This window comes from Geotrypetes seraphini, chromosome 3, assembly GCF_902459505.1.
Source record: "Geotrypetes seraphini chromosome 3, aGeoSer1.1, whole genome shotgun sequence".
Lineage (NCBI taxonomy): Eukaryota > Metazoa > Chordata > Amphibia > Gymnophiona > Dermophiidae > Geotrypetes > Geotrypetes seraphini.
The window spans coordinates 287,729,488-287,751,096 of record NC_047086.1 but is presented as its reverse complement, the minus strand read 5'-3'; the positions used below and the strand labels follow the sequence as shown (position 1 = coordinate 287,751,096).

Below are 21,609 nucleotides of genomic sequence, written 5' to 3'. Positions count from 1 at the left end.
CCCAGGACAAGCAGGCAGCATATTCTTAACGCATGGGTGACGTCACCGACGGAGCCCCGGTACGGACCTTTTTAACTAGAAAGTTCTAGTTGGCCGCACCGCGCATGCGCGAGTGCCTTCCCGCCCGACGGAGGAGAGCGTGGTCCCCAGTTTCTTCGTTTCCGCGGAGTAAAGAAGACGCATGTGCTTTCAACGGCCGTTGAAAAGCTAGTTTCTGCCTTCCCGCTCGCGTAATTTTTTGTTTTTCTTCTAATTTTTCTTTTCGGACTCCCTATTTTTACTTGCAAAAAAAAAAAACAAAAAAAACTCGTCCAGTTTTCTTTATTTTTTCAGGCTGGCCCCGGCGGGGCCTGTTGCCACCATACAGGCCTCCGGATTCGATTTTGCGGAGGCCGTGTTTCCCTTCATGCCCCCTCAACCGGGCTTTAAGAAGTGCCAGCGGTGTGCACGACCGATCTCTCTCACCAACCCGCACAATTGGTGCCTGCAGTGCCTGGGTCCAGAGCATCGGGCTGACTCTTGCACTCGCTGTGCTACGCTTAAAAAGCGCACATTAAAAAACAGGCAGATCCAGCAAAATCTTTTATTCGGTACCGGATCTGCCATGGAACCTGCTGCGACGTCGACGGCACCACAAAAGTCGGCACCCACGACGTCGACACCACCTGACCCTTCTTCGGGGTCGTTGGGCCCAGGTAAGCCGGCTAAGAAGCCTTCCACTTCCCTTGAGCGCCCTCCTGCCACGGTTGCGACACCGGCCCTCCCGGCACCGCACCGACCCCGCAAACGCTCCGCTCCGATATCGGTGAGTGCCTCATCATCGGCCTCCTCATCGCCGGAGCGTAGAGCGGCACCTATGGTACCGAAGAAGAAAAAAGCGGTACCGGTGCCCCCCCTGGATGACCGCATCGCGGCCATACTCCAAAACCAATTACAGGAGCAGCTCCAGCAACAACTCCAACAACTGTTGCCGGCATTGCTGGCACCGCACCTTCCGGTACGGGACCGGTCCGAGCCTCGCACTGTCCCATCAGTGTCGACCCCCTCGGTACCGATTAATACCTCCATGCCGGTGCTCTTGGCTGAAACACCTACAGTGCATACCCGTACTGCTGCCGACCCTTCCCGGTCCCAGGAACGACATCGGTCTTCCTCTCCCGGTACCGCCTCGGTGCGCTCAGGCAAATCTCTCTCAAAGATCCGCCATGCCGAGCCTTCCACACCGATATTCAAACGTGCACACCCTGACGTTAGAGACCCAGACTTGTGGGAAGACTCCCTGCACGGTACCGAAGAGGACGCTTCGTCAACCGACGAAGAACCCTCCATGACCGATACCGCCTCAAAACCAGAACAATCCTCTTTTTCTAAATTCCTTAGGGAGATGGCAGCAGCTCTTTCCATCCCCTTAGAGTCCGACTCTAAAAAGTCTCAGGCTTTCCTCGATGCCCTAGACTTTGAGCAACCTCCCAAGGAATTTCTAAAGTTGCCTGTCCACGACATCTTACGGGAAACTTTCTATAAAAACTGGGAGACTCCCCTCACTGTTCCCGGGGCCCCTCGCAAATTGGATAGCTTGTACCGGGTTATTCCAATCCCAGGGTTTGACAAACCTCAATTGCCCCACGAATCCCTCCTGGTGGAATCTACTTTGAAAAAGTCTCAGGGTTCCAGTGTATATGCCTCCACCCCTCCTGGCAGAGGGAAAAACCATGGATAAATTTGGTAAGCGCCTTTTCCAAAATGCCATGCTAGCCAATAGAGCCAACAACTACACCTTCCATTTCTCCTTCTATATGAAGCATGTGGTGCAACAGCTCTCCTCCTTACAGAAATACCTTCCTGAACGTAAGGTCCCTCTTTTCCAGCAACATATTTCCAGCCTCCTCCAACTCAGGAAATTCATGGTTCGCTCCATCTACGACTCATTTGAGCTGACCTCTCGCGCATCTGCCATGGCGGTGGCCATGCGACGTTTGGCATGGCTGAGAGTCTCTGACCTGGACATTAACCACCAGGACCGCCTGGCTAACGCACCTTGTCTGGGTGATGAACTCTTCGGAGAGTCCCTGGACTCAACAACCCAGAAACTCTCAGCACATGAGACCAGGTGGGACACTCTGATTAAACCTAAAAAGAAGACTCCACCTGCTCGCACCTACAGACAGCAGTCTTCATAACAGCGCAGGTTCTCGGCCAGACCTCTCAACCCGCCTCAACAGCAGCCTCGCCGACCTCGTCAACAGCATCAATCTCAGGCTCGCTCACAGTCTCACCAACCTGCCAAGCCTCTCCCTCCGTCAAAACCATCTCAGCCCTTTTGACTTTTTCCTCCAGGGCATAGCCAGTCTCCCACCATCATTGCCTCTTCCTCAGCCTATCGGAGGTCGCCTCCAAATCTTCCTCAGCCGTTGGGAGGTCATCACATCAGACCAATGGGTCCTCAACATCATTCGCCACAGCTACTCTCTCAACTTCCAGACTCTTCCACCAGACAATCCTCCCTTAGAGTCTGCTTCTCACTCCTCCCAAACCCCCCTCCTCCTGAGGGAGGTCCACTCCCTCCTTCTTCTCAATGCCATCGAAGAGGTGCCTCCGGACCAAAGGGGTCAGGGATTCTACTCCCGCTACTTCCTGGTTCCCAAGAAGACAGGAGACCTTCGTCCCATCCTCAATCTCAGGGACCTCAACAAGTGTCTGGTCAAGGAGAAGTTCAGAATGCTCTCCCTTGCCACGCTTTACCCTCTTCTCTCTCAACACGACTGGCTATGTTCCCTGGACCTCAAAGAGGCCTACACTCACATCCTAATCAATCCGACTTCACGTCGCTTCCTACGGTTTCAGATTCAGCACCGTCACTATCAGTACAAAGTGCTACCTTTTGGCCTCGCTTCATCGCCCAGGGTGTTCACCAAGTGCCTTATTGTGGTGGCGGCCTTCCTCAGGTCTCACAACCTCCAGGTGTTCCCCTACTTGGACGATTGGTTGGTGAAAGCACCTACGTCTCCACTTGTGCTACAAGCCACTCATCACACCATCTCTTTCCTCCATCTCCTGGGGTTCGAGATCAACTACCCCAAGTCGCATCTGCTTCCCACACAGCGACTTCAGTTCATTGGAGCAGTTCTCGACACCACACTAATGAGGGCGTTTCTCCCCTCCGACCGTCAACGGACCCTGCTCCACCTCTGTCGTCAGGTGCTCCTTCATCACTCCATTCCTGCCTGACAGATGATGGTCCTCCTGGGCCACATGGCCTCAACGGTCCATGTGCTTCCTCTGGCGCGACTCCACCTCAGGACACCTCAATGGACTCTTGCCAACCAATGGTCACAGACCACGGATCTTCTTTCTCATCCCATCTCTGTGACATCGTCTCTTCAGCAATCTCTTCAATGGTGGTTGAACTCCTCAAATCTTTCCAGGGGTCTACTCTTTCATCTACCCCCTCACTCCATGATCTTAACCACTGATGCCTCCCCCTATGCGTGGGGAGCTCACCTGGGAGATCTACGCACCCAGGGACTCTGGACCCCTCAGGAGCGTCAACATCACATCAATTTCCTGGAACTCAGAGCCATGTTCTATGCTCTCAAGGCCTTCCAGCACCTTCTCTGCCCTCAGGTCCTTCTCCTGTGCACAGACAATCAAGTCGCCATGTACTACATAAACAAGCAAGGCGGCACCGGATCTCGCCTCCTTTGTCAGGAGGCTCTCAGCATCTGGACCTGGGCCACGGCCCGCAATCTCTTCCTCAAGGCTGTCTATATCCAGGGCGAACAGAACTCCCTGGCCGACAATCTCAGCCGCATCCTTCAACCTCACGAGTGGACTCTGGACCCTTCAACACTCCACTCCATCTTTGCTCGCTGGGGCACTCCGCAGGTGGACCTCTTTGCAGCGCCTCACAACCATCAGTTACCCCAGTTCTGTTCCAGACTCTTCTCTCCTCATCGTCTGACCCCAGATGCATTCCTGCTCGACTGGACGGATCGGTTCCTCTATGCCTTTCCTCCACTACCTCTGATGTTGCGGACGTTATCCAAACTCCGCAGGGACAGGGCCACCATGATTCTCATCGCTCCTCGGTGGCCTCGCCAACACTGGTTCTCCCTCCTGATTCAGCTCAGCTCCAGGGAGCCCATTCCTCTTCCTGTATTTCCTACTCTACTTACGCAGCAACGTCAGTCTCTACTGCATCCCAATCTGTCTTCGCTCCACCTGACAGCTTGGTTTCTCTCGGGCTGACCTCTCCAGAGAATCTGTCTCAGCCTGTCCGTCGCATTTTGGATGCCTCCAGGAAACCGGCCACCCTCCAATGTTACCATCAGAAGTGGACCAGGTTCTCCTCTTGGTGTCTACTGCATCATCACGATCCCACCTCATTAGCGGTGGAAACTGTACTGGACTATTTGCTCTCTCTGTCCGACGCTGGCCTCAAGTCTACCTCAATCAGAGTCCACCTCAGTGCCATCACTGCGTTTCATGAGCCTATCCTCGGAAAACCTCTCACGGCTCATCCACTGGTTTCCCGGTTCATGAGAGGCCTCTTCAATGTCAAACCACCTCTGAAGCCTCCTCCTGAATGTGGTTTTATCAGCCCTCATGAAACCCCCTTTTGAGCCTCTTCCCACAACTTCGCTCAAACTTCTCACATGGAAGGTGCTTTTCCTCATTGCCATCACCTCTGCCAGGAGGGTTAGTGAGATGCATGCACTGGTCGCCGATCCACCGTTCACTGTTTTTCACCATGACAAGGTGGTTCTGCGTACCCATCCTAAATTCCTTCCCAAGGTGGTCTCGGCTTTTCACCTCAACCAGTCCATTGTGTTGCCTGTCTTTTTCCCTAAACCCCATTCTCATCCTGGGGAACAGGCGTTGCACACGCTGGATTGTAAGCGTGCCCTTGCATACTACCTTGACCGTACCAGGGCTCACCGCTCATCCTAACCGTCTAGGTCGTCCTGTCTCTAAACGGACGCTTTCCAACTGGCTTGCTGCCTGTATTGCGTTCTGTTATGCTCGGGCTGGTCTCTCACTGGAAGGTGCTGTCACGGCCCACAGGGTCAGAGCTATGGCTGCTTCTGTGGCTTTCCTCCGTTCCACGCCCATCGAGGAAATCTGCAAGGCTGCCACTTGGTCCTCAGTTCACACGTTCACTACTCACTACTGTCTGGATGCCTTCTCCAGACGGGATGGACACTTCGGCCAATCTGTGTTACAAAATTTATTTTCCTAATGGCCAACCATCCCTCCTCCCTCTCTGTTAGCTTGGAGGTCACCCATGCGTTAAGAATATGCTGCCTGCTTGTCCTGGGATAAAGCACAGTTACTTACCGTAACAGGTGTTATCCAGGGACAGCAGGCAGATATTCTTACGTCCCACCCTCCTCCCCGGGTTGGCTTCTTAGCTGGCTTATCTTAACTGGGGACCACGCTCTCCTCCGTCGGGCGGGAAGGCACTCGCGCATGCGCGGTGCAGCCAACTAGAACTTTCTAGTTAAAAAGGTCCGTACCGGGGCTCCGTCGGTGACGTCACCCATGCGTTAAGAATATCTGCCTGCTGTCCCTGGATAACACCTGTTACGGTAAGTAACTGTGCTTTTTCACCCGATTCATACCCTAAGACCCTATGCCCACCCTGGCCCTCTATCTCTCTATGTCCTTTACGCAGATTGTCTTGACCTTCTTCACTGTACCATTTCACTGCCATAATTGTACCCATCTTTCTTTCTGTTTGTACCATTTTTTCTCTCAGTTGTACCATTTTTTTCTCTACCACCTAATTTTATCTGATTGTAACATTGTACCATTTTCGCTGATTGTCCAGCCCTTCTTCGTTGTAAACCGGGTCGAACTACTATGGCTTTTGCGGTATATAAGAAATAAAATTATTATTATTATTACTAGGTAAACAACAAACCCTTTCTAACTCCTGGCTATTTCTTCTCCCCATGCATTGTCTACTTTAGAAATGATCAAGTTCTGTTGGCCTACCTATCACATTTACTGGTCTATTAGTTTGTGGAAAAGCTTTTCCTACTGTGTCATACCAAATGATACTTGAGACCATATATTAATGGCATTTACCTGGTTATAGTTCCCCCTGGTGGGCAAGCCACCTCGACTGTAATTTCCTCGGTTGGCATAGCCACCCCTGCTTGGATAAACAGGACCACGAGGATATGGATAGCCAATTGCACCACCACCAGATCCACCTCCTCGCTGTGGCATGTTTCCCCGCCTGTTGTATCCACCACGGTTCCCTGGAACTGAAGAGAGATGATTAATCAGATTACAGTTCATCTATGCCAATTATTTCATTTCTAGCATTCAAAGATATTTTGGAATAAAGTGGAATATTAAAAAAATAATTAAAAGCAGCAGGAGATCCAAGATAGCATTCTTCAGAAAAGGACGCAAAACCAGAAGCTCCTCTGACAGGGCAAAATGCTGCTGAATTGAGCCTGTACCTCGAGTAGGATGGGAAAAAGGAGAGGCACAGTTTGGGAGTCTCCCCTAACTTTGGTTGCAGCACCTGGGATGAAGCCAGCCATGTTTGATCGTTTTCAAGCTCCTGTCAGACAAACCACTTAGTTGTGCCTGGAATGGAAGCTTTGGGCAGTTTAGATGGGAGTGTTTTGTGCCCCATGGAATGGGTGGCTCCCCTGTAGCCAGATGGTGGCTTTGTTGCTGAGCAGTGCACTGCTGAAGGGCCCTAGTGGAGACAAGATTTGGAGTGCAAGGGGGCAGCCAGTAACTGTATCAGGCTTGACTCTCAATGAAGACTTACCTTTGCAGGCAATTGTCAGGGTCTGAGTCAGGAAACTAAGTAACCTGTGGAGTGTTAAGAACCAGGCTACTCCTGAATTAAGAGCTTGGGTAATGAGACCAGCCGCAGTGATGGAGCCACTTTGGGAAGCTATCCTTTTTATTGGGAAGCATTCCTTTTTATTGGCAATGGTAAAACAGACTACTAGTAATACTGTGACCATTTTTGATGTTGCTCTTCTTCAAGCTCAGATATCTGGTCAAGTTTTCTCACAATTGGATTCCTTGAAAGCTAAAATGCAGTCTGTGGAAAGTTTGGAAGTAGCTGCCAAAGATAAGAACTATACCCATCAATGACTGGAGTATCTGGAAAATCAATTTTGCATGTCGCGACCCATTGAAGCAAAGCCTTAGGAGGGGCAGAATTGTCAGTGGGATAGGGGAGGAAGAGAGGATACTGCACACAGAAGGGAGAGAGGATATATTGTGCATGGGGTGGAGAGGAAGGCAGAGATACAACAAAAATTGGTCAGTGAGGGAAAGTTTCAAGTTTATTAAAAGTTTGATATAAACGCAATGTCAAATATTTCAATGCGTGTAACAATAAAAATTTTGAGGGGACAAAGTAAAACAATTTATACAGGTAAACATACAATCTATGTACACAATTAATTAGCGATACATAAGGGAAAAAGGGTGAACTACAATTTTAAAGAAAGTAGAAGAACATTTAAGGAAAAAACAACATCAGGAGGGTAATTGAAAATGTTTTACAAATAAGGCTAGGCCTAAAAAGTGAAAGGGAGAGGTTGTGATCTATATATAGATCTGGTTAAATTTAGAGCCCGAGATTGTTGATGAAAGAATTATCCTGTCTGTGACCAAATGCATCTTTGAATAGGTAGTTTTTTAATATGCTTTTAAATTTTTCTAAAGAAGTTTCACCATGTAGATAAATTGGTAACTTGTTCCAAAGCTGGGGTGCTATGATTGAAAAAATTGTAACTCTTCTGGTGCCTATTATTTTCAAAGAAGGGATAGTCAGCAAATGCTGTTCTGTTGATCTTAGAGATCTGGCTGAAGAATATGGTATCAAATAACGATGTAGAAATAATGGTGTGTTGGTTTGTTGGATTTTGAAGGTTATTAGTGCAATTTTATAGATTATTCTGTGTGAAATTGGTAGCCAGTGTGCTTTTCGTAGAAGAGGAGTGACATGATAGTATTTTTTGGAGTTTGCAATAATTTTTATTGCTGTATTTTGTATAATTTGTAACCTTCTTATTTCTTTCTGAGTTATGCCGTGGTACAATGTATTGCAGTAGTCCAGCCTGGAAATAGCCAAAGAATGAGTTAGAACATTAAGAGCTTTTGGTTCTAAGACTTTGGATAAGGATCTAATGAGACGTAGTTTATAAAAACAGTTTTTAACTACAGATCTAATCTGATCATGGAAAGATAATTCTTGGTCCAATAATACTCCCAGTATTTTTGTCGTCGTCACTTTTTGCACATGGGAAAGAAGTGTTCAACATGGGATGGAGGAGAGATGCAACAAAGAAGTTGAGAGGGGTAAGAAAGGGAGCAATCTTGCATATGACGTGAAGGGGAGGAAGAGATGCATGGAGAAGATGGGAGAGAAATGTTTGATCCAGGGCAGAAGGCAAGGGAGAGGGAGAGATGGTGGACAGTGGGAAAGAAACAAATGTTGGTTATGGCTGTGAAAGAGAGAGAATGCTACATGGGGAAGGGAGAAGAGAGATATTAGACCCAGGGCGCAAGGGAGGGAGGGAGAGAGATGTTGCACATTGGAATGAATGAAAGGGAGGGAGGCATACACAGGAGGGGGAAAAAGAGGGAGATATTGAATCCAGGAGCAGAAGGGAGTAGAGAGATGCCCGACAATGTAAGGCTACCTGGGAAGGGTGGGGAGGTAAGGAAGAGGAAGCAGATGTTGGACTATAAGGGTGGAGAAAGAAATATGTTGAGAATGGTAGAACTGAGGGAGAGGACAGAAGGGGGTGGCAAAGAAACAGATGAGAGGACAAGTTATTAGAGAGGGTAGAAATATGGTCACAAAGTACAGTCATGTGAAAAAATTAGGATACCCCATGAAATATTCAGTTCTTTCTTAAGAAATGTTCACATATTGATGTCAAATCTTTTATTTATCTCTGGAAAAGAAAGTGATATAGTTGCAGGTAAACAACAAAAATTTTCCTTGATTTATTTATGAAACAAAAGATATCCACAAAAAATGTGTATTCTAACTGAGGAATAAATTTGGACACCCTACACCCTAATAGCTAGTGAAACTGGAAGGGGAGAAACTGGAAGGGGAGAAGTTTAGAACAAATGCCAGGAGGTTCTTCTTCACACAGAGGGTTGTGGACACATGGAAAACGCTCCCGGAGGAAGTGGTCAGGCAGAGTACACTACAGAGATTCAAAGAGGGATTGGATGGATTCCTGAAGGATAGGGGGATTGAGGGATACAGATAAAGGGAAGATAAGAGTATGGAAAGAGTATAGATGAAAACAAGGGGGCTAGGGCTAAATCAAGATAACATGAAAGGTCATGGACCTGATGGGCCGCCGCGGGTGCGGACTGCTGGGCGCGATGGACCTCTGGTCTGACCCAGTGGAGGCAAATTCTTATGTTCTTATGTTACCCCCTTTGGCTGAAATAACTGCAGTGAGACGCTTCCTGTAGCCATCTACCAGTCTTCGACATCGGTCTGAGGGAAGTTTGGCAGACTCCTCAATGCAGAATTCTTTCAGTTGTGAGATGTTTGAGGGGCTTCTTGCGTGTATAGCCCATTTCAAATCACCCCACAGCATCTCAATGGGATTAAATCAGGGCTTTGACTCGGCTACTGCAGGTATGTTTTGGGTCATTGTGTTGCAGGGTCCATTTCTGCTTCAGCTTTAATTTTCTTATTCAAGTACCCTCTGATACATTGTAGAACTTATGGTGGATTCTATGATGGTGAGCTGGCCAAGTCCTGCTGCAGCAAAGCATCCCCAAACCAAGACACTTCCACCTCCATGCTTCACAGTTGGTATGAGGTTGTTCTCCTGGAATGTTGCATTTGGTGTATGCCAAACATGTCCTCTTTTCTGATGTCCAAATAATTCAATTTTAGACTCATCTGTTCATAGAACACTATTCCCGAAGTCCTGGTAATTTTCTTCGTTCTCTCTGGTAAACTTCAGTCTGGCCTTGATGTTTTTCTTAGAGAACAAAGGTTCCTCCTTGAACACCTCCCATGCAAGTTAAATTTGTGCAGTCTCTTTCTGATTGTAGAGGCATGCACTTTCACATCAACAGTAGCAAGAGCCTGCTGTAGGTCCCGTGATGACATTTTAGGGTTTATGGAAACTTCTTTTAGCATCTTGTAGTCTGCTCTGGGGGGTTAACTTTCTTGTACGGCCAGAGCTGGGAATGTTGGCAGTTGTTTGGGAAGTCCTACACTTGCTAATGTCAAATTGTTTCGCGATCTTTTTAAATCCCTTACCAGACTTAAAAGCTGCTACAATCTTCTTTCTGAAGGTCTCAGACAGCTCTTTTGATCTCACCATGGTGTTCACTCTTATCACAGCAGTCATGAGCCCATCAAACTAAATGTCTGAGGTTTAAGTAGGGCAAACCTCCTTCAAAATGCTGAGTAACGATATTCTAATCATGTGCACCTGATGTGATATACCTGTGTATTTAAGCTACTTTATTTGGGAGGATATGTGGGGGTGTCCTAATTTATTCCTCAGTTAGAATACATATTTTTGTGGATATCTTTTATTTCATGAGTAAATCAAGGAAAAGTTTCATTGTTTAACTGCAATTACATCACTTTCTTTTCCAGAAATAAATTAAAAAAAAAAAAAAAGATTTGACATTGATATGTGAACATTTAAGAAAGAACTGAGTATTTCATGGGGTGTCCTAATTTTTTCATATGTCTATACGTTGAAGATGAAAGAGAATGGCTGAGGAAGGAATAAGATGGGGAATGGGAGAGAAGTTGGAAATCTGATAGGTAGCTGAAAAGTGAGAGGAGAAGGGTAAGAAAGAGGCAAAAAAAGAGTTAAAAAGGAATTACCGTGTTTCCCCGAAAATAAGCCCTAGCATGATTTTCAGGGTAGGTCTTAATATAAGCCCTACCCACAAAAATAAGCCCAAGTCACCGGTGGCAGCAGCACTCCACCCGCGACCCTTTCATCTCACCAACCCATCAGAACCCCAACCACGAGACCGAAATACAGTACCTTATAACAAACCGCATTGTCGGCAGCACAGGCTCCATCGTGGCTTTCTCACATCATCAGCAACACAGCAGAGGAATGCCCGGGCGTGAGAAAGCCACGATGGGGCCTGTGCTGCCGATGATGCGGTTTGTTATAAGGTACTGTATTTCGGTTTTGCGGTTGGGGTTTGGATGGGTGGGAGAGATGAAAGGGTCAGCAAGGAGAGGGGGTGTGTGGCGGGGGGATGGGAAGGATTATAAAATGCTCCATGGGGGGATGGGAGGAATAGAAGCTGCAAGGGTTCTGCTGCACAGGGGGATGGGAGGGAGGGGAGAGAGATAGAAAGATTCTGCACAAGGGGTTGGGTGAGAGGGAAGGAAAGATGCTGCACATGTGGGGAAGAGAAAGGAAAACAGGAAGAATTGGAGTGGGGGAGAAGAAGGGAAAGATAATCATTGTACAGGACATGAAAAAAATAAGACCTTCCCAAAAATAAGACCTAGTGCCTTAATTTTGGGAAGGTAATTAGTCCCAATTTCCAACAGGTTGAAAATAAACTTATCCACCACTCAGAAGAATTAGAAAAATTAAAATTGGATATGACTTCTTCTAATAGTTTACTTGAAAAGACTCAGCAGGATATGGTTTCAATAAAACAACTCCAGGAAGCTATAATTAAAGACAACTTGAATCTTAGAAGAAAAGTAGAGTTATTAGAAAATCAGGAACGTAGTAATAATTTGAGATTGATAAACTTTCCAAGAATAACTATGGTAACACCTAGAGATATATGCTCAGGAGATATTTATTAGAAATTTTGGAAGTTCCGGAAGGTAATCTTTCACCATTTGATCAAGTTTATTATCTCCCTAGCAAAATTCCGCACCAACAGCAACCTGAGCCTACTGAAGGACAAGTAATGAATATTACAGAGATTCTGGAGAAGTCAGATAAGGAAGTGATAACACCTGCAACATTAGTAGCCACTTTGGCTTTCTTTTGATAAATCTTGGTTATTGAGACTATTTCTTAAGAATAAACAAAAGGAATTTCTTGGCTGTAAAATTCAAATGTTCCCTGATGTTACAAGGACGTGACTTCCTTCTTTTGAAGCCGGGGATCATCTCATTGGGGGCTACATTTTATTTGAGACATCCTTGTAAGTGCATTGTCCGTTATCACTCAACTAAATATGAATTCTTTGAGCCCCAACATTTGACTATATTTTCTGGCAATGTCCCATCTGGACAAGGAGAAAACTCAAGTTTAAGCTCTAAAAGAGAATAGTAACTTCCTTACCGATCTATAGGAACAGCATTACTTTTTTGATTGTTTCTTTATGTTCTCACAATTAATTCTTGGATCTAATGAGGACTTGAGCTAATTTTACCATAATAGTTTTTCTTGTATTGCTTAACATTGTTAAGTATGGATTTATACGATTGTAATATGCTTTGGTTAAATTTGCTTTCTGTACAAGTTTACTTGATATAATATTGAAATCAATAAAAATACTTAAATATTAAAAAAAAAAGACCTAGTGCCTTTTTTGGGCCCAAAATTAATACAAGACAGTGCCTTATTTTCGGGGAAACACGGTATCAATATGACAGAGGCAGGCATAGTGAGGGAATAGAAAACATAAGGAAGTAAGAGTTGTCATACTGGGACAGACTACAGGTCCATCAAAGACCAGTATCCTGTTTCCAACAGTGGCCAATCCAGGTCACAAGTACCTGGCAAGATCTCAAGAAGTAAAACAGATTTTATGCTGCTTATCCTAGGAATAAGTAGATTTCCCCAAGCCATCTCTAATGACCTATAGACTTGTTTTAGGAAATTATCCAAACCTTTTTTAAACCCTGCTAAGCTACCTGCTTTCACCACATTCTCTGGCAACAAAATTTCAGAATTGAATTACATGTACAGTGAAGAAATATTTTATCTGATTTGTTTTAAATCTACTACTTAGTAGCTTCATCGCATGACCCCCCAAGTCCTTGCACTTTTGGAAAGAGTAAATAAGTAATTTACATCCACTCTTTCCAGAATTAGGGAAAGGGATTGAGACTTGTGTACCACTTTTTTGTAGTTTTACAGCCACACTCAAAAGTGGTTTGCCAACAGGTACTTCAAGCATTTTCCTTATTTGTCCTGGTAGGCTCACAATCTACCTAATGAACCTGGGGCAGTCGATTAGAGAATGACATGGGGACAAATTTTTCCCCTTCCCCGCAGGAACTCATTTTCCCGTCGAGTTCTCTTTCCTGTCCGTGCCCCATTCCTGCAAACTTTGTTCTCATCTGCACAAGCCTCAAAAGTGTTCGAGGCTTATGTGGTTAAGGCAGAGCTTACAGGAATGGGACAGAGACAGCGACAAAACTCGTAGGGACGGGGAAATTGAGTTCCTGCAGGGACAAATTAGTCCCCGTGTCACTCTCTACAGTGGATGATCAAGGAGCAGGGTGGGGTTTGAACCCACTATTTCAGGGTACTGAGACTTTAGCTCTAATTACTATGTCACAAGACAGATAGGAAAGAAGGAAACTGGAACAACCATTATAGAAAAATAAAACATACAGATAAAGGTTGAAAAAAAGTATTTTGAGTGTTTTAGATGAAATATGGATAGTTAGCAAAAAATATTGTTTAAATTTTAACAGAGTAAGCTTGCAGAATTTGCTAATTGTGTGCAGAATTTTGAATTTTTTTTGTGCAGAATTCCACCGGTAGTTCTTTTACCCTATTTATCAACAGTTTGCATCCAACTTACTGATGCTTATGTTGCTTCTTGTTTCCTTTATTTGGATTCTTTTTCAATTTTTTTTTTTTTGGAAAGAATTCTCCAAAACATCCTGTAAGAAAAAAAGCAAAGATACTTACCTGCAGCAAGTGTTCTCCGAGGACAGCAGGCATATATTCTCATGTGGGTGTCCATCCACGGAACCCAATACGGATTCTACCAAGTGCACTGTCACTTTAAATTTAAGTCAGTGCCTGTACCAGTGTCTTCTCACCTGACGACAAATTTTGGGACTTACAATTCAGTAACAAAACTAAGATGCCAATTAGGGCAGGTTGCAAAAATACACTGTCTGTTCACATTATTCAAGCATTTCCAATGTATGTATCCATGGTTACCATCTATTGTGACCAACATTCCTCATTTGTGCTGCTGTGCTTGCGTAGTCGCGGATGTGCTTTCATTTTCACTTTGCGTCTGGTGTTCACTTCCAGATATGGCCTTCAAGTGTCCAGAGAGTGAATTACAAGTACCTATAGTGCTGTCCCGTACAAGAACCTAACCCTATTTTCTCAATAGGACCCACTGTTCACTTTCCACTTTTTGAGGCACAATACATACTGCTGGAACCTAAGTTCTATTTTCCCATAGACTCAAATTTACATTATTTGTGATTTTGCGGTTTGTGAACATTTTTGAGAACCATACTACCGCGAATATGAGAATGGACTGTGTGCCTGCTGTCCCCAGAGAACACTTGCTACAGGTAAGTATCTTTCTTTCTCCAAGGACAAGCAAGCATATTTTCACATGTGGAACTCCCAAGCTGCCAGAATCATGACTCTGGACAAGGATAATGGACATATCAACATGATGCTGTGAAACCCAAATGGGACTGGAGAGAAAGTTGGTGCTCAGGAAGTAAAAAAGATTTTGTGGAGCTATTTATTCAAAATGACAGTTTCTCCTGGAGTTTTGTTCAAAACAGCAATGAGAGTTGACTGTATGGATTAAGAACTAAGCAGCTGCTTTGCAGATGTCCTCAATAGACGTGAAGCCTTAATGAACTACAGAGGTAACAATAGCTTGGACATTGTGGGCTGTTATAGGGCTCTGCAATGTCAACCCAGCCTGAATATATATGGAGATAAAGTCTGCCAGCTAAGTAGAGATGGTTCCCTTGGTAACAGGAACTCCAGTTTCTTAGGGTCCAGTGTTACACAGCTGGGAGGATCCTCTAGGAAGCAAGTGTGGTCCATGTAGTTTGCAGTCCAAGGTGTGAAGAGCTGCTTCACCTGGATGGGAATGTAGTTTTGGAAAGAAAATAGAAAGAACTATGGACTGGTTGAGGTGACATTCTGATGCAACTTTGGGTAGGAATTCTGGATGAGTTCATAGCAGTACTCTATCATGGTTAAATCTTGTATAGGGCGGGGAGGTGTCACATGACACACTGGGGGAGCTCTCCCGACGTTTCAACCCAAATTTATTGCTTTCTAAGTTCCACACCGAGAATTTTTGCCCATTTTTCACTTTAGTCAGTAATATTTATAGCTACTGGGTATGCCTCCTTGGCAAGGCCCAAAAAAACTTAAGCTCGCTGATCTTCCAAACAAAACGGCAAGACCTACCAAACAAACCACCAAGCTACAATGCTTGTCGCAGCAGGAAAGGGTAGATTCTCCAGAACAAACTCCTTCTCTGGATATCGCTGCTAACTCACCTCCAGTGACAGTTTCCTGAAGAACCGGCCAAATCATTGGAAAATGTGCTGGAGGTTATTCAGGAGGAGAATGCCCGCCTGGAGGCCCAACTGGCTAGCATACAGAGTTTGGTACCCATTCAGAACAGCAAGCAATGGCTGGTCAGGTGTTGGCAGCAGAACGAATTGCAACCACAGAGGATGACATAGTGGCGATCTGGAGGGACACAAAACATGACATAGCTATTAATGCCTTGATGCAAAAAAATAAATGATTTGGAAAACAGGAGTCACCAATCTAATATTAGGCAGTATGGTGTTCCCTTTAGGTGTCTCCATCTTGTGTCTCTTGGCTCCGTGGCTTCCACCCTCCTATGCTTAGGTAAGCCACTGTTCCAGGGCTCTGGAAGAGATTTTTCTCCTGGCAGACAGGCCCTTCAATATCTCTGCAGCCCTAGAGACCTGAGGGAAGGCTAAGCCCAAAGCTCCCACTCCTTCACACGCTGCGCAGCACATGGTGCAAGGGCACACTTTTGGCATCCATTCAGCACATATTAGACATAAATTAGGGATAAAAGAGCCTGAAGACTCCATCCCTGCAAGTCTTTAGGCAAAACGAGGAGTTTTGAAGGTTCTGGAGAACTTTGGAAAAAAAAAATTATCAGGAAATCCAAGATGGCCAACAACATCTTGGCACCAAAAACTCCCAGCTTAGTTGAAAAACTCAGAAAAAAAGGATTGTAGAGGACCTTAAAGAAAAGAGTAGTAACCTTTAAAACTAGCTTTTTAAGAACACCCCCTCGATTTCTTTCATAGGCTTTAACAGTGTTATCCACTGTGACCTGTGCTGTGGATGTGCTGCAGCCTGACTAAGCTCCTAAAGTAGCTGGATCTGGGAGAAGAAACCACTGCCTCAATGGAACTGTCCTCCAAAAACCGGAAATCTCCAGGCTGCCAATCAAAGTCTCTCACTGATCTTCATCTCTCGTGGACTCGCATATATGAAAGGGGGGGATGGGAACGTGAAATGCAGCCAGCACCCTGCAGAGCTGAACCTTACACGGATGATTGACATCTACTGGGCCCTGCGACCCAGTAGGTAAGCAAAGCTACTAGGGGATTGAACCCTGAGCTCCACACGGGTTACTGCTGGCTTACTAACAGCTGCAGACCTTAATCTGCTTCTCCTCCATGTAGGCAAAGTTTTCCTCCTGATCTAGGGAGCTCTGAGCACCGAAAGCTGCCAAAAACAATGTGAAAATAAATAAACAGCAGATCAGAAAGACTTCTTCTGGCTTTCATACAGAAGGAAAAACTGAAGGGGTCAGCAGAGCCCTCTGGTGAAGGGGGAGGAGTTGAAAAGTTGGAGTGGATTCCTTCTGCATGGCTCACGAGCATGGTGACAAACCAAAAGAAAGGCAAGGGAGGCGTCTTTTCAGCCAATCATAGTCTTTATTTGAAATAGATGGTCCCAACAAAGATCCTAGTTTCAGTGTGTAAACCGACGCCTTCCTCAGGGACACTGGTCTGAGAATGTCAAACCAAATACAGTGGGAACACTGTGAAAACACTTAATGTGAATAAGCGTTTCCCAAATACACGGAGAACAACATGGTGAGAATACCCTACAGTCCAGAATGGCACACCTATTGCACTAGAAATATTATATATACTAGTCTTTAAGCCCGTTACATTAACGGGTGCTAGAATATATGTATGTCTGTCTTTCTTTCTGTCTCACTCCCTGCCCTTGTGTCTTTCTTCTTTTATTTCTGTCTCCCTCCATCCTATTATTTGTCTTTCTTTCTATTTGTCTCTCTTTCTGCCCCCTATGCAGCATTTATCTCCCCTTGTCCACTTTCCTGTACAGTAGCCATATCAGCATTCCCTCCCCCTCCATTTCCTTGTGCATCAGCATTTCCCCCCTCCCTACTTCCCTGTGCAGCATTTTCCTCCCTCGGGCTAGAATATATGTGTGTGTGTCTGTCTTTATTTCTTTCTCTCTCTGTCTCCTTAGCCACTTTTTCCTGTCCATTCTCCCTTCTTTTTACCTCCCCTGTGTCCATGACCACCCCTTCACTGCTCCCCTTATCCAGCAGCAGCCCTTCTCCCTTTGTTTTACCTCCCCCCTGTCCATCAGTACCTCTTCCTTCTCCCCCTGTCCAACAATAGGCATCCCTTCCTTTTTCCCCCTGTCCATCATCACCTCTTCCTGCTCCCTCTGTCCAGCAGTAGGCCTCCCTTCATTTCCCCCCCCCGTCCATCAGCATCTCTTCCTGCTCCCCCTGTCCAGCAGTAGGCCTCCCTTTATTTTTTTCCCCCTGTCCATCAGCATCTCTTCCTGCTCCCCCTGTCCAGCAGTAGGCCTCCCTTAATTTTTTCCCCCTGTCCATCAGCACCTCTTCCTGCTCCCCCTGTCCAGCAATAGGCCTCCCTTCATTTCCCCCCCTGTCCATCAGCAGGTCTCCCTTAATTTCCCCCCCTGTCCATCTGCACCTCTTCCTGCTCCCCCTGTCCAACAATAGGCCTCCCTTCCTTTTCCCCCCCGTCCATCATCATCTCTTCCTGCTCCCCCTGTGCAGAGTTTTTTAATTACTCGGATAGAGTCCTTGCGCCCCCCCCCTTCCTTTCCCTTGTAAGTCGGCGATTCAAGAAGCCTGTGCAGCAGTCTTCACACGCTGCTTCGGGTCCTTCTACTGCGCTTATTTGCTCTGTCGCGTCTCTGATGACACCATCAGAGACGTGGCAGAGCAAATCAGGGCAGTAGAAGGGCCTGAAGCAGCGTGTGAAGACTGCTGCACAGGCTGCTTGAATCGCCGGGTAGGTATTCGGGTCAGCGGCAAGGGAAGGGGGGTGAGCGGCAAAGAACTCCTCTGGTCTGTTGCGGAGGGCGGCCCGGCTCGATTTATTAATTCGTTGGGGGGGGAAATGCGCTGTGTTGGGGGGGAAGGGTAGGCAGATGCGGGGACCGTCCAGTTCGAGAGAGGAGCCGGGGGTGAGAAAGGCCGCCGCAGCTATGGAAATTTTTTTTTTATTTGAAAGCCGCCGCCGGGGCCGCGCATGCGCAATTGTTTTTTTCGCGACAGCTCAGGGAACACGTTTTTTTTTAGTGCGCATGCGCGGCTTACCATTTTATTATATTAGATTGGTATTAGATCCCTAGTATGTGTCACATTAGGATAAAAACTTATATTGATAAATCTTGCACTGTAGCTTTGTCAAATTTATCTTGTAAACTGTATACTATGTATATTGGCTAACAAGGGGTCTAGTATGCGTCAAATTAGGATATTGATGACTTCCGGTGACGTCATCAGCAGGATGGCAGCCTGAATCCCGAGCTCCCAGCCACCCTGACTAATTGATAATGTGCGATATTGCCCCACATAAAGTAGGCACAAAAGATACGCTAGAGGTTAGTTATACCAAAGGGATGACCAGCAAAAAACTATGGCCGGATTTGAAAGCATTTTGCCTTCCAAGCACCCCAGGTGGAAAATGTGTCCCTGCGCCAATCAGCAGGAGATGCGAAAAGTGGTGGAAAATGCAGACCCTATTGATGGGAGGGGGTGTCAAGACTGGCCTCGCGTATGGAGCTTCGTGAATGGATTAATGAACCAAAATCTGCAATGCAAACGATGCATCATGATCTGCATGCTGATTTTGATGGTGTGCGCAAAACAGTGGAGGATATGGGCAAATGGCTGAACAACTTTGAAGAAAAAGTGAATGACCATATCGGGGACTTAACTGAGCTGCAGAAAAGGTGCAAATGATTGGAGACCAAGCATGATGATCTCCTAGCAAAGCTAGAGGACGGTGAAAACTGGGCATGCCGCAACAACTTGCAGGTGTGGGGGCCTCCGGAATCGCAAGATGGCCTCTTGCCAGCAGAGCTAATGCAGGCAATATGTGAGCAGTCTCTGAGCTTAGCAAATTCGGATTCGGACTACCACATGAAACCCCGTGGAGGTCAAGAGACCTAATCGCCTGCTTTCTGCTTTTCCCCATCAGAGAGCATCTTGGCAGTGGCGAGGAAAGTCGGTTCCATTCAGTGGGATGGGGCTAAGATGGAGATTTTCACAGACGTGTCTGCCATTACTTTATGTAAGCAGCGGGAATTCAAACCAGTCACCAAATGTCTTATTTTTAGTACCACTGGCACTATCCCTTTGGATTATCCTTTGCAATGAATACTACAACTCAAAGTTACTGCCCTGCAGGAGGCTCAAGGCCATGAACACTATGTTCTTAAATACCCTTATGTGAATTTAGCCTCTAACAAGAAGGGTAATAAAACAAATGGAGTGGGATCTTTTTTGAACGATCGCTCCAACCTAAGGTGCAGGAGGTCATTAGGGTCAAGTCAGGTAGATACCTACTGATGAAAGTGGAGTTGGAGGGCTACCTTTAGATCCTGGCCAATAATTTTCAAGCTTGTCCCAGTCAGAGCATGTCCTATCACCTTTTTACAAAATGGTGTTGATACCTGACATTAGAAAAAGGTGTTCACAATTTTTGTGGCCTTTTAAGGCCCTCACTTGCTAGCTAAACAATCTTTAATGGACAGGAGTCAAGACAGTAGATGGATGGCTGAAGGCCTCTCAGAATTCTGGCTTCAGCTGGCCTCTGTGATCTCTCAGGCCCTCTGTTTTTGGTTTAAGGGAGTCCCATATGTTTGTGTAATAAGGCAAGTTTGTGTGCTCCTGATTGATAAGAGGAAACTAGATGAAGTTGCCTGTAAATCCTGGTGCAGACTTAGTTTTAGTGGCAAGAAAATCATTGCAGTTGAATTTTGAATGGACAGGCTAGTTCAGAGGGGCTGGCTCTGACTGGGACAAGTTTGAAAATTATTGGCCAGAATCTAATTCTATTTCTAGTGCAATAGATGTGTCATTCTGGACTGTAGGGTATTCTCAACATGCTCGTGAGCCATGCAGAACATACAGACCATGGTGGAGGTTACAGTAAGTAATTTAAAATGATGAACAGATACTTGGTTGAACTGGCAGCCTGTTCAAGACAGAGAAGCTTTGTTTTCTGGTTGCTAAGGCTTGGCAGTGCATTTATCATGCATTTCCTCAATTTAGCCTGTCCTCATCTAGGCAAGATTTATGCCTCTCTCTCTCCATTTCCATCCTTCACGCATAGGGTCTGAAGTTCTGGAAAGAACCAAGGCAAGCGTGAGTGAGTTATTAAGAGGAAGGCTACTATAATGGTATGTGGTCTTCATCATAAGGCGTATGGGGACAGAAAGGAAAGGGGATATATGATAGACACTGCTTAATGTAAATGTGCATGAGTCAAGTCTCTTTAATTTGAAAGGAAACTGCATTGAGAGGGCATAGGATGAAGTTAAGAGGTGATAGGCTCCGGAGTAGTCTGAGGAAATACTTTTTTACAGAAAGGGTGGTAGATGCATGCAACAGTCTCCCAGAAGAGGTAGTGGAGACAGACTGTGTCTGAATTCAAAAGGCCCTGGGATAGGCATGTGGGATCTCTCGAAGAGAGAGAGATAATAGTTACTGCAGATGGGCAGATTAGATGGGCCATTTGACCTTTATCTGCCATCATGTTTCTATAGGTGCCATTTTCTCTAGGGTCTTAGCTAAGTGTGTATGCCAAATATCAACCTGCTCTCACACTATAGTTGTCTTGGATATAGCAATAAGGATCATTTGGGTATAGATCCTTGGGGATGTGTTAGGGTTCTTAGGAGAGGAAGAGGTGGGGCCATCCCTGTTTTGAACAGTAGGCTGTGTAAAAGGACAAATTCGGAGAAAATCTGAGGGGAGATGGGTGTCCTGAAACACATTTTGTTTTGAAAACACATTCTACTCTATTTAAATTTGATTTGGAGGGAATATTCAGCCATTTTAGCACCACATCCTATATTTGCGGATTTTCAAAATTCATGGGTGGTCTTGGAATGGAACAACCGCGAATTTTGGAGGAGTACTGTTACCAGCAATTTGAAAGTTTATACTAAGAAGTGATTGTGCTGCTTTTTCTACCTGTGAATTGTTATATTTTGTTTGTTTTCGTATAAGATAATATAATTATTATGAACTGAAGAGGTTGTGTTAACCATCCTGATAATTTCTGTTATGTCTGCGGACAATTTACTGCACAAGATCAGCGAAAGAATC

General features: G+C 45.6%; 1 protein-coding gene across 1 annotated transcript in view; it reads right to left on the bottom strand.

Annotated features, from left to right (window-relative positions):
* The window catches only part of HNRNPU (heterogeneous nuclear ribonucleoprotein U), a 145,398-nt gene that overhangs the window by 15,705 nt on the left and 108,084 nt on the right, over positions 1-21,609 (bottom strand). The window contains 1 exon segment of the mRNA XM_033936173.1: positions 6,091-6,272. Coding sequence (XP_033792064.1) covers positions 6,091-6,272 — 182 coding nt within the window.